Below are 12,765 nucleotides of genomic sequence, written 5' to 3'. Positions count from 1 at the left end.
TGCTTATTGTAAGGGAAAATGTTGGGGTTGACAAAGGGCTGAGTTTATGTACTGGGTTTTGGAGCAGTGCAAAGCAGGTTCATCGTGATGATTGGAAAAGGCTTTTTTTTACATGGGAAACTAATTGTTTTGACAATAATTTAGCAGGAATTAGGCCAAGAAAAGGTTTGTGTGGTCCTTTGGTGATTAATTGCCCATTCCCAGTCATTTATCAAACTTTTTCTCCCCACATGTACTTACACAATGTCCGGTTCTGATTTATGCACTCTGAAGAGGCAGCCTGGAATGGCAATCTGAGTACCGTGTGTGAAAGAGAGAAAGAGGGAGTTGAAAAAAAAAAAAAAATAGGTTTTGAATGAGGACAAGTGAGAGGTTTGATGAGCAATGACTTGTTTCCAGTTCCTTTTAATTTTGAAGAAAAATCAAAGTATTTGACACACTATAATTTGGGCCAATTTTAGGCAATAAATCTTAAGTATTATAAACAAAATTCTGTTATAGAAAAATAAGTTATCTATCGTGAGCCCTTCTACATGGTAACCACTTTTTTCCTGGCCAGTTTTATAGAGGATGCCTTTTGGTAAAAACCATATCACCCTCAGTGACCTGTTAAATCGCTTTTGCTTTCATAATTTGTTTTAATAACTGCAAATCTGTACATCTTAATTCCCTTCACCTATTTCTCCCATCTCCCCTACCCCCTCCTTTCTGGCAACCACCAGTTCTCTGTATTCAAGAGTCTGTTTCACTGTTCATTTGTTTTGTGTTTTAGAGTCCACATATAAATGAAATCATGTTTGTCCTTCTCTGGCTAAACTTATCTCGCTTAGCATAATATCCTTTAGGTCCATCCTTGTTGCAAATGGCAAAATCTTATGGATGAGTAATATTGCATTGTATATATATTCCACACCTTTCCTTTATCCATTTATCTGTAGATGGACACTTAGGTCGGTTTGCTATCTTGGCGACTGTAAATAATGCTGCAATAAACATAGGGGTGCATAGATCCTTTCAAATTAGTGTTTTCATTTCCCTTGGGTAAATACCTAGTAGTAAAAGTGCTGGATCATATGGTATTTCTATCTTTAGCTTTTAGAGGAACCTCCATACTCTTTTCCACAGTGGTTGTACCAACTTGCATTCCCACCCAACAGTGCGCAAAGATTACCTTCTCTTGATATCCTTGCCAACATTTGTTATTTCTTGTCTTTTGATACTAGCCCTTCTGACAGGTGTGAGGTGATATCTTATTTGGTTTTGATTTACATTTCCCTGATGATTTGTGATGTTGAATATCTTTTCATATGGATGTTGGCCATCTCTATATCTTCTTTGGAAAAATGTTCAGGTCCTCTGCCCATTCTTTATTGGGTTATGTGGGAGTTTTTGTTATTGAGTTGTAGGAATCATATTTTGGGTTACTGACCCTTCATCAGACACAGAATTTGCAAATATCATCTCCCATTCAGGTTACCTTTTTCATTTTGGTGATGGTTTCTTTTGCTGTGTAAAAGCTTTTTATTTTGGTGTAGTTCCAATAGTTTGTTAGCTTTTCTTCCCTTACCTGAGAAGACAGGTCCAGAAAATTGTTGCTAAGGCTGATGTATAAGAGATGACTGCCTATGTTTGTTCGGTAGGATTTTGGTGGTTTTAGGTCAATTCACTTCGAGTTTATTTTTTGTGTACATTATAAGAAAGTGGCCTAGTTTCATTCTTTGCATATAGCTGTCCAGTTTTCCCAGCACCATTTATTGAAGAGGCATCTTTTCCTCATTGTATACCTTTGCCTCCCTTTTTCAAAATTGCTTTGGCTATTTGGAGTCTTTTGTGGTTCCATACAAACTATGGTTATTCTAGTTCTGTGAAAAATACTATTGGTATTTTGATAGGGATTACAGTGAGTAATATGGATATTTTAATAATTTTTCCAGTCCATGAGCATGGTGTATCTTTCCATTTGTGCCTTCAGCTGATTTCATTAGTGTCTTGTTTTCAAAGTATAGGTCTTTCACCTTTTTGCCTAATTTATTCCAAGGTATTTTATCATAATCCTTTAAAAATGATTAAGGAGCTCTAATTTGAAAGTATATTTAAAATCACTTTCCTGGCAGTTTCAAAGCTTTAAGCCTGCAGACTGTGGTGTTTTAACGGGAACAAATCCTTCTCCCACCCCCCGTTTTCTGCACTTGATAGCATGGGGACCAGATTTGTTACAGTAGTCATTCAAGAAGGTGATTCTCTCTGTCCTGGAGGACATGGGACACTGGCCCCATACAGACTGTACCTTTGCTTGGATCAACTGGCATTGAAGCGTCTCTTTCCCTTTTCAGGCTTCAGGCTGTGATGGGTCGGAGATTCCTGATGAAGTGAAGCTGATCGGGTTTGCTCAGTTGAGTGTCAGCTGATGTACGTCCCTTGACATCTCCCTCATCTGTCGTGCCCCCCACCTCCCAACACGCCCCTCACCCTGCCTCCCACCCCCTCACTCCCAGTTCCCGCAAAATCAGAAGATTGTGAAGAGTCTGGCTTCAATGAAATGGGATAAAAAAGAATTTTTTTAAACTTACGACACTCCGAGTTCTGCTTTATTCTCTAGCAATCCACAGTATGAGAACAAGCAAATGCCACAGCTGCACGACTGTTGCTAACTTTTCCAAAAGCTATTTAATACTCTTAGCAATCAATTCGGATATCCCTTAAGTGAAAAGAATCTGAAATACACTCAGGTGGTCCTATTTATTGGCAACAAAAGGAATTTTTTCTATCAGAAGCCTATTTCTTCTCTCGTTCTTTCTGTTCTACTTTAATTGTACATCTGACAATACTGCCTCTTTTACGTTGTATTTAGAAATTAATATACTTATAAAATTAAGATTTATTAGCCAAACTTGAATTCTAGTTTTAAAACTGTGAATTTTATTTTTCATATATTTATGCATTACACACCTTAGCTATAAGAAAAGTTTTTGATTATATGCTTCTTGCAGTTAATCTCGTTATTTAAACAAAAAATTTCAGGTCTATCTTTGGAGTATTTATAACTTTTGATTTTTGAATTAGGAACTAGGATGCTTATTCTTTTGGTTTGTTTGCTGAAAAACCAATCCACAATCTGATTGTCTCTTGGGAGAGGGAGGTGCCTTGCAAACTTTCATATTAATGTGCCTGAGGCTGCTTTACTCTGGAATAGTCTCAGATCTAAAATTTCCTCTACATCAAGTGGCATATGTAAGTTTTGCTTCATTGGAACGTATAGAATGCTATATAAAATGTTGCCATTCTATTAGACTGCTCGTTATGTACCCATCTCTGATTTGACTTCTCCTTAAGTGATAGGATTTGTTGTTCCAAAGGTGATAAACTTGAAGCTACCAGAATCTGAGTTTTACTTGAAATTCTGCAGAATACCCAGATGGAGTGAAAAAATAGAAAGGGTTTTGTGCAATGAAGAAAAAGGTAAAATGCTGTTCAAGAATAAATACTTTCAACCCAAGTAGCCCTCTGCTTGACTATATATTACAGAATAGTAAACCTTAGGATTTTCAAAATTGGAGTCTAAACTTTCAGGGAGGTGGGCTCCCAGGATGGTACCGTTGCTCTTTCCTAGCTAACCCTAGATATGGCAGCTCTTTAATGTACTTTAAAAAGCAAATATATATTACTAAGGAAAGAAAAAGTTATTTATAATTGCCTTGTCATAATTGTTAAGGTGTTCTAGAGCCATTTGCATACAATTTAATGTAATTTCATTCCATTCTATTGTTTACACAACGATTACTCAAAGATGACTGCAAAGGTAAAAGGAAAATAAAAGTGTATTGCACAAAGTGATTGTGTCCCCTTGTTTCCTTCCTCCTCCAGGTATTACCTGCATGGCAGTGGGGCTAGGTAGCACTTTCACGCCCCCTAAGAACTAAGAAGTGAAAAGTGCCCTCAAGGGAACAAGGCAACCATTCAGTCAGAGAATCAGGTTTGACAAATATTCACATTCCATGAGACAGACTGTTTGAATTCAAACCCTAGGGCTGCAGGGAACAAGAGAAAAAGAATCCTTACCACCGCTTCATTTTAGCCTGGAGGCTTGTAGTGCTTACGATTTTTCTAAGGCCCGGGTTCTGATATCCAGAGCATATTAACACTGTATACACCTTGTGGACAAAACCAGTATAAGACAAGACCCTCATCATCTTCTGAGAAAGTAAAACATGCGTGGAGAACCCTTGTTTTGCAACATAGGAATACGTATCATAGAATAATGTATGCTCAGAGTCGCGTATCCTTACTGATTTTATGTGAATGCACATAAACCCCCTCAAATACTAAGACAAAGATTGTTTTAAAATGAAGGGCCCATAAGAACTGGTTAACAGTATGATCACCAGGGTCAGGGCCGTACACAGACATGACACGTGAGGCCTTGCAGAATTGTTGGAAGAGGACAAAGCTCAGGCTGAGAGCGTCCAACCCACCAGTCGCGAAGAGGTGTCTGAGCAGATACAGCCCAATCTGTAACATTTTTCTTTTTAAAGTTAGGAGAAATACATTTTTTCCTAGTACTAAAGCCTGGAATGAAATTTCTCTAGGAAATTAAACTTATGTATTCAGAAACTTCAAAACAGTCCTACAGTACACACATAGTAAATTTTGGACACACTTACTTTTCTAGTACTTTCAGCAGATGCCCAGAGGCAGGTTATGTGATAGGAAGTGCCAGTCATCAAGGAGCTGAGAGCGTGGTCCAAGCAGTACTGTACTCGGAAAGTGTAAAGGCACGAGTGCACTGTGTATCCTTCAGGCAGTCCTCCATGACTGTTTCCCTTAACCAAGCTTTCGATTAAAGAGGACACGCAGCAGTGCAGTGCTGTGGTTCTGTTCACTGGCAAGGACCGAAACTTCACTGAACACATATTTGGTATTATCTGTTTGTTTGCCTTGACAAACAGGTGGGTTCACAACCTCGTGGTAAAATCAAGGCGCCCATGACTGTCTAAATTCATACAAAAACTGTTCTGCGTCCAGGGTGCTTCTATTGTGGTTAATTTGCAAAATTGTAAAAAAAAAAAAAAAAAGCAAGTTCCCTTTTATCTCATTTTAACTCCAATATATCGTCGTTATGTGAACAAAATGGTTTTCTGTGTTTAAAATAACTTTTAGAGGGGTACCTGGGTGGCTCAGTTGGTTAAGCATCCAACTCTTGATCTCGGCTCAGGTCTTGATCTCAGGGTCATGAGTTCAAGCCCCACGTTGGGCTCCACTTAAGAAAAAGAAGTAAAAACTTTTAGAGACACCCATAAATCATGTGTGATGAAAATTTTTCTAAAAAAAGTACCCTTGTAAAGTTCCTTATGTGTTGCATATCTTATGTGCTGGTAGAATAAACATGGTGGATGGCCACCTCCTCTTCCTGTCTGGGTAGGGTGAGGTAGTAGTCTTTAGGGGAAGACCCAAGAATCCCCTCAAAAAAACAGTCCTATGTACAACGATTTTAGCATGTAAAAATTTTGCATTCATATTTTTCAATCACTCATTTCAATAATGAACCTATGGTCTATTTAGTTTTAAGCAATATACCTCCCATGTGAACCCTCCAAGTTACATTACAGAGATGGTGAGGATGAGCCCATTCACATTGGAAGACTTCTGTGAAAAATTCGGATTTGCATTTGACAGTAAGTGATCCTAGGTCTTTTTTCTTGGAAGCCTATTTGATAACAAACTGTTGCTTAGTGAGACCCATTTAGGTTGTGATAGGAAGATCATAGGATCAAGTTAAAATGAAATGGTTATACAGTTAAGATCCCGCTTACAGGGAATCAGATACACCTTGGTTTTGAGGCACATAATTTATTGTCAGAGCTGTTAGGCAATCCTAGCTAACGACCCTTGGCTCTCACCAGGATATAAAGGGGCAGGTTGAGAGTGTATGGTGTGCCATGGTGGGTGGGGCTAGAACATTCCCCCTCGGGGCCGGAAGGTCCCAGCCTAGAGCCACCTAATGCTTTCCGGGGTTCTAAGTTTTAAGACGTCTATGACTAGGCCTAGCAGCCATAAACAAATGGCTTTCAAGTAATTTCCATTGTGTATCTGCATGAACTAAAAATTCGAGTGTAATGGGTTTGGTTATAAGTGAGTGTTCTCTTAAAGCTGATGCAACTGCCTGGAGTTTGGTGCTTGGGATGTGCCCCCAGGAATAATGAAAACACTTTAATGCATGTAACTGGTGCAGATGGTAGGAACACGTGTTGAAAATGAGGAAGTGACTCACTTCCTCAGTATATCAACTAACACCCAAACCACCACCCAAAAATGGGGGGGGGGGGGCTGCGCTCCACTGAAAGAGACAACGCATAAAAAATGGTCAAAAATACCTGTTTCCAAAATGTCCCAGTGGTTGCCTAGATGATATTTTGCCACGGGGAAAATGCATGGTCAAATAACAGTGATATCCTTTTATCTGCTGCCTTGGGCCTTGCTCACCAAACCTAGCCAAGGAGTTTGGGAATCTAAGAACAGTGAAGAAAAATGCACACAATTAGGTTACCAGCCACTGTGCGTCTTGTGCCAAACCAACGGATGCTGTTTTTAATCGAGCATCCCCAGGTGAAAAAGCTAAGAGAGATACATAAAACTTCCCCCTGCATGAGTTACGGCAGACAAAACATCATTAGCTGAAGTTTATTGAGCCCATAATTTAGCTCATAACTCATCAAAGGGCAGGGAATGTTATTAAAAGTTGCAATCTTATGCTGTTGTTATTTGAATTTGCTACAGAATGATGAAAGGGCAGTAATGGAATAATCATTCCTATAGTGTGTTTGTCCCTCATGTAGAAAACCGGCTTGAGAAACCAAGACTTGTCATTTATCGCGGAGGAAGCTGGCCTACCGTCTAGATAGAATATTCAGTAAAATAGCAGGTACATAATCTGGGAGGAGGAGGAGGATAGCGTGCTGCTTTACAAAGTGGTATCGACAGCGCTCTGGTCCAGCCTCACCCAGATGAACAATTGGGTACTGAACAATTCTGGCAGCACTTACATGCGTTAAGTAATGAAGTTCGGAGTAACTAGTGATCAGAGTAAGAGTGCATACGCTCAGATTTTTCACAAACCTCAAACTCTATGGGATTCTGACAAAGGAAATAAGAGAATCAAAGTGGAGGATTGAGGAAGAGGCATACTGAAATGCCAGCACTGTTCGTGCATGTTATCAGGAAACCCTGATTTCAGATCCAGCACTATTTTCCAACGCTCTAGAAAGAGCCCTGTACGAAGCTTGGCCATTTGCATTATCCAGTCTGATTCACACAGTCGTCCTGTGATGTTTATGTGTACACCGAGTAACAAGGGAAGACCTAATTCTCAGTGTGGGTTGTAGCAAGTTTGAAAGCCTCTGCTTTAAGCCCTTTTGAATGTTTTTTTTTTTATTGTTCTTGCAGCCAAAAGCAGTCACTTTGCTAAGCGCTTTACATCATCTCATCTAATCTTAAGTAACTCTGTTGGTTGAGTTTCATTACCCCATGTTACACATGAGAGAACTAAACCTTGGAAGGCCAAAGCTGCCCAGAGTCACACAATCAGTGTCACACATGTGGCAGGAACTTGAAGGAAGGTAAATCTAAATCTGGTTCTAAAGCCAACACCCGCAATCCTATCAGACAACCTCCCTACATGATACACACGTTACTGCAGGTTTTCTCTGTGCCAGGCACTAAACCAACGACTTCCAACTCACCTTGCTGAAGCCTCTCAACTCTGGGAAATTAATTGGCTTCATTATGCGGGTTACAGATGAGGAAATAGCTATACAGAGGTCCGAGGAAACTCTTCCAAAGTCAGCCAGCTAGTAGGTAACGGAAAGGAACCGAACCCGTCGGGTGGACTCCGAGGCATTTCCACCAGACCTTTGAGAGCTGCCTTGCTAAGGGCAAACCCAGATTTTGTGGGGCCTGAAATTAATACACTTTGGGGTAGGGAACTCTAAGTTTGGGAACAAAGTTCTTCATGACAGATGAGGTACTGAGTCTCGCAAGGGGCCCTGCCTGCTCTTCCCGGTAACTCTGCACCGAGTCAAAGATGCCGCACCTGCCTTTCAGTTCATGATTTGTATCATAGCTTCGGAGTTCATCAGTCTTCTGTGATGTGGCTTCCAGGTCCAGGAAGGTGCGTCATTTTTCCAAGATCAAAGGATGAGAGAGAGTACTTTAAACGTCTTAAAAAAAAAAAAAAGAGGAATCTAAACAAAAAAATAAACCAATTACATTCTTTGGTAATAAAATGTTAAGACCAAAATAGCTTCTGCTCAGGCTTTGTTGCCGACTGTCACTGTGACCTCACCCAGGTTCAATTTCACTTCGCTAAGCCTCAGTGTACTCATTTTTAGATTGAGGGGGATTAATTAGTTGATCATTAACTTCCTCTCCAACATGAACATTCTAGAGGCCCAAGTGAGCAGACGAATGAATAAACCGGTTGCTGCTTGACTGTACGGGTCCATCCACGCAGCTGTAACAGTTGAGCTGTTGGTGAATTGAGTTTTAGAAATTCTAATCAGTTAATTAGGCTCCTTTGTTATAGCAGAGTTGTACAGGGAGAGTCAGGATCAACCTATTTGAAGTTAAAAAGATGGATATGTTAATTAGCTTGGCTGTGCTGATTATTTCACAATCTGTGTGTGTATCAAAACCTCAAGTTGTACACCTTAAATATATAATTTTTATTTCTCAATTATACCTGTAGACATGGTCTTAAAATATTAAAAATATTTCTATTTCTGGGCCTATACCCTCAATAGGAGCCATTCCATCAAGCTCTTTTCTGTGCCCATAGAGCTCCTGCTGCGAGAGGAGTGGCAGGAAGCGTGTTGAGGAAAGGAGAGGTGAGGAGGGAGACACCTGACCAACCATCCTACCCACTCACACTGGCATTTGTGGGTAAAGCAGCCACAGCTTCCCTGTCGACTCCAAAAATCTAAGTTAAAACCAGGATCTTAGAGATTGCACATTCCTATCCTTTCTAGCATTGCTGTCTTGTAAATAGTTAATGATTAAATTAAGGTTAAAAATAGTTAACCTTAGGTGCACTGGGGTGGCTCGGATTGTTGAGCGTCTGCCTTCAGCTCAGGTCATGATTGCAGGGTCCTGGGATTGAGCCCTACATTGGGCTCCCTGCTCAGCAGGGAGTCTGCTTCTCTCTCTCTCCCTCTGTTTCTTGTGCTCTGTTTCTCTCTTGAATAAATAAAATCTTTAAAAAAAATAATAGTTAACATTACTAAAGATACTAAACACAGAGTAACTACCTTATTCCAAGTGCTTCTCATATGTATGATCTCTTAATCTTATAACTATGCAAAGCAGGTATACTTGTGTCCAAATTACAGATAAAGGAAATGGAGTTCAGAGAAGTTCAGTAACCTACCCAAGAGTCAACAGCTAGTAAATGGCAGTACTGGAATTTGAATTCACATGTATCTTCCTACTAGGCCAATTGCCTCCCCATTAAATCTACATTTCCCCTATATTATGTTTTTTGATTGCCCTCTAAACAACTAACAGAGTAGAAGCTGCTTACAGGAGTAGTTGCAAAGGAGACTTGGTAATGTGGTCTGGTACACACCCTTACTCAACATGTGTTGGAAAATACAATATAACTGGCAAGAAAATAAAAATCCATTAGGAGACATATATTGTTGAAAACCAATGACTTCAGTCAGACCAGCAAAGAATCCAGGTATAAAAATTGCAAATGGCAGTTACAGGATGATCAAGAAAAAGACAGTCTGCCTGGGTAGTAGCATGTTCAGCTGTTCCTCTGTGTTGGCAGCCTTTCAAACCCACACAACTACTAACTGCATTAGTATAAGGAAGACTGTGATAACACCACAGTCAGCTGTGTAAAATGAATTTAAGAGTGACTGACAGATATGTAGACTTGAAGTAGCAAATTGCTGAAAAGATCAGCTCAGAACCGTGAAACGGATTGATGCTTCAGTTGGGTTAAAAGAGAAAGGGTTGACATGTCCATCACTAGAACCACCTTGGGGATCACGCAAGGATTTCTTCAACTTCTCAGTACCAGCATGGTATAGAATAAGGTTCAACTTCTCATTGAAGTATCACCTGGACCATGCTCACTACCATAAAATTCACCTTTGAGTCTAAATCCTTTCTGTCCCTTGTTTTATATAGTTCTTTGCCCTCCATCAGGAAGATAGGAGACTTATATGTAAACACTGATAATGCTGAGCTCCATGTGATAAACCCTGTAAATTTCAGGAAGTCGTTTGGTGTTGCCTTTTAAAAAGAGTATCATCAATGCCTGTGCTCCACTTGTGCAGGGAGCCTTTGCATTTTGGTCATTGAGCTGCAGAATATTTTACAGTATTTTACAGCACAGCAATCTAGACAACGCCGATCAATTAGACACTTCTGAAGAGAGCTACACCATGGAAATAAGAACCCTGTGACTATTGTATTAACAGCCATATATGTAAGACTTAACTTAGACAAATTGTGCAATAATTGAATGGATAAATGAAGGCTATTATAATTATATAATTCCCTCAAATTTAGACTTACTGAATCTGTTTTTTAAAAGATAGCAGGATTTCAGAGGTCATCTGTTCTAATCTCCTGGCAACCTTTCTTAGGACCCAGGCTTTCTAACTCCCAGCCTTGTGTTTTTTTGTGCTCTGCATAGAAAGAAAATCCCTTACTATTAAAAAGAAATATCATACAAATATGAGACCAGTTTTTTGAGTGGGACCAATGTTTGTGTTTCTGAAGATTTTAATCTTAGAATATATTAAATGCAGATGATCCCAAAAACACCATCCACAGAGACACCAGGTCAGGAAGAACCATGTTGAGTACACAAGGAGATATTTGATATATAAACAAAGTTCCATCAAGTCACCTTGAAATCCTTAGCTGCAGAAAAATGATTTTTCAACAATGACTGAGCCAGAGAAGCTTATCTACTGTGTTCTCTGCTGAAGACAGCTAAGACTCCATGTTCATTCTTTGTCCTTGAGTTCACAATTGATGTCTACGAGCTGGTCGTTTTTGGAGGGTCAGCCTCAAAAGAGCTCTCAGACCAAAGCCCATTCAAAATGAGGAGGGAGAGCTAGGCACTCAACTATGAGGATTTTTCCTCAAACACATTCTTAAAAGCAGCTTTTTCACCACATAGCCCAAAACACAGGATGATAGGAGTGTAGTTGTCAAATTTTATAGGTTCTTAGGTGAATATGGAGCCTTGAGATACCTTGTATTGGTCTTAAGAAAATATAATCAGTACGGGGTCTACAAAAAAAAAAAAAAAAAAATTCTTACGTACAGATCGAATCCTGTCTCCTTCCCCAGTGCTTATCTTCTACCAAAGACCTCCTTGCTGTCCTGAGTGTAGATATAGAGAGCTAAGGGTCTCTACATTGTCTGGTTCCCCATCATTTCCATGATCTTCTCTCCTACTTTCCTCTGCTCCCTGAACTTCAGCCACAACCAACTTCCTTGTTGTCTTTGAACACACCAGGCACTGCTTTAGTTATTCCTTTGGAAACAGGCTTCTCCCAGTTCTCCTTGGCTAATTCCCTCTCCTCCAAGTCTTTGCATAAGCGTTACTTCCTTAATGAGGCCTCCATGAACTTTGTATTTAAAATTGAAACATTCAAGAGGTGGTCCAAGATGGTGGCACAAGAAGGCCCTGAGCTCACCTCCTTTCACAAACACACCGAATCTACATCTATACATAGAGCAGTTTCCCCTAAAGAACTGAGGGCTAATTGAACAGCATGAAAAAAGAAATGATAGGTTCTCCTGTGGACCTCCGCCTCCCACCTGGCCATGGCAGGAGTTGTCCAAAGTGGCTCCAGGTCCCCTCCCACAGTGGACCAGTGCAAACCTTGCTATCACCGTGTCCCTGCATGTTTTCCTGCAGGCCAACCCCCCAGCCTGCCCACAGCATCCAAAGCAGCACCACAAGCATGGCAGTGTGCAAGCAGCCCCAGTGGAGGTCAGCACCACCCCAAAGTGACTCCTGCCCCAGGGAGAGGACAAGAAAACTACACATACCAGTTCAACTGCGGCTCCAGCTGTGGGCTGGTGGCAGACATTTGCTCTGACTGCATGTCCCACCCACCAGCAAAAGCTTCTCAGGGGATGACACAAGAACATCCTACAGTTTGTTGCTACCACAGCCCTAGCAAACACCTGCTCTGACCTAACTCAAGCCCAAGGCAGCCCAAGACTGGCCACTATCAACACAGAGACCAAACTTTACCCACAACAGCCAAGGAGAGCCATTGCAGACAGCTAGACTGAGGGCAAATGTGGCTCAGCCACAACAGTAGGGGACAGGCAACACGTATAGGAGATACCGCTGAAGTACCAGGTTCTGGTGAACCAGAAATATTGCACTGCAGGGCGCCACAGAACCTCTTCTTAAGGCCACTACTTTCAAGAGCAGGAGATGTAGCTGACTTTTCTAACACGTAGAAATAGGCACAGAGTTAGGCAAAGTGAGGAGATGGAGGAATATGTCCCAAATGAAAGAACAGGACAACATCCCAGCAAGAGAACTAAGCAAAATGAAGAGAATAACAACACTGGGACTTGAATAGGGAACCTCAGTGAGACCTTCAACAAACAGAAAACATAAAGAACCATTCAGAGATGAAGAACTCAATAACTGAAATTAAAATTACACTAGAGGGAAAAATAGTAAGACGAAGAGAAGCAAAAGAATGGATCAGTGACCTGGAGGAT

The 12,765-nt window shown here is 40.6% G+C and overlaps 1 protein-coding gene and 1 long non-coding RNA gene across 6 annotated transcripts in view; one reads left to right on the top strand and one right to left on the bottom strand.

Moving 5' to 3' along the window:
• The window catches only part of STK39 (serine/threonine kinase 39), a 439,620-nt gene extending 435,789 nt beyond the window's left edge, over positions 1-3,831 (top strand). For all 5 annotated transcript variants that reach the window (XM_045780401.2, XM_045780409.2, XM_045780437.2 and 2 more), the window contains one exon: positions 2,334-3,831. In XM_045780401.2, coding sequence (XP_045636357.1) covers positions 2,334-2,408 — 75 coding nt within the window. In that variant the 3' untranslated portion in view covers positions 2,409-3,831. The remainder of the gene's footprint in view (positions 1-2,333) is intronic.
• On the bottom strand, positions 364-6,626 carry LOC148110752 (uncharacterized). The gene is made up of 2 exons (XR_015724078.1): positions 6,372-6,626; positions 364-5,257 (listed from the first exon to the last, which is right to left on the bottom strand). It is a non-coding gene; the product is annotated as an uncharacterized LOC148110752 (long non-coding RNA).
• Positions 6,627-12,765: the final 6,139 nt, after the last annotated feature.

The sequence above is a fragment of the Ursus americanus genome, chromosome 1 (genome assembly GCF_024610735.1).
Source record: "Ursus americanus isolate L20-20 chromosome 1, mUrsAme1.1.p, whole genome shotgun sequence".
Lineage (NCBI taxonomy): Eukaryota > Metazoa > Chordata > Mammalia > Carnivora > Ursidae > Ursus > Ursus americanus.
This window is presented reverse-complemented; position numbering and strand designations above follow the sequence as displayed.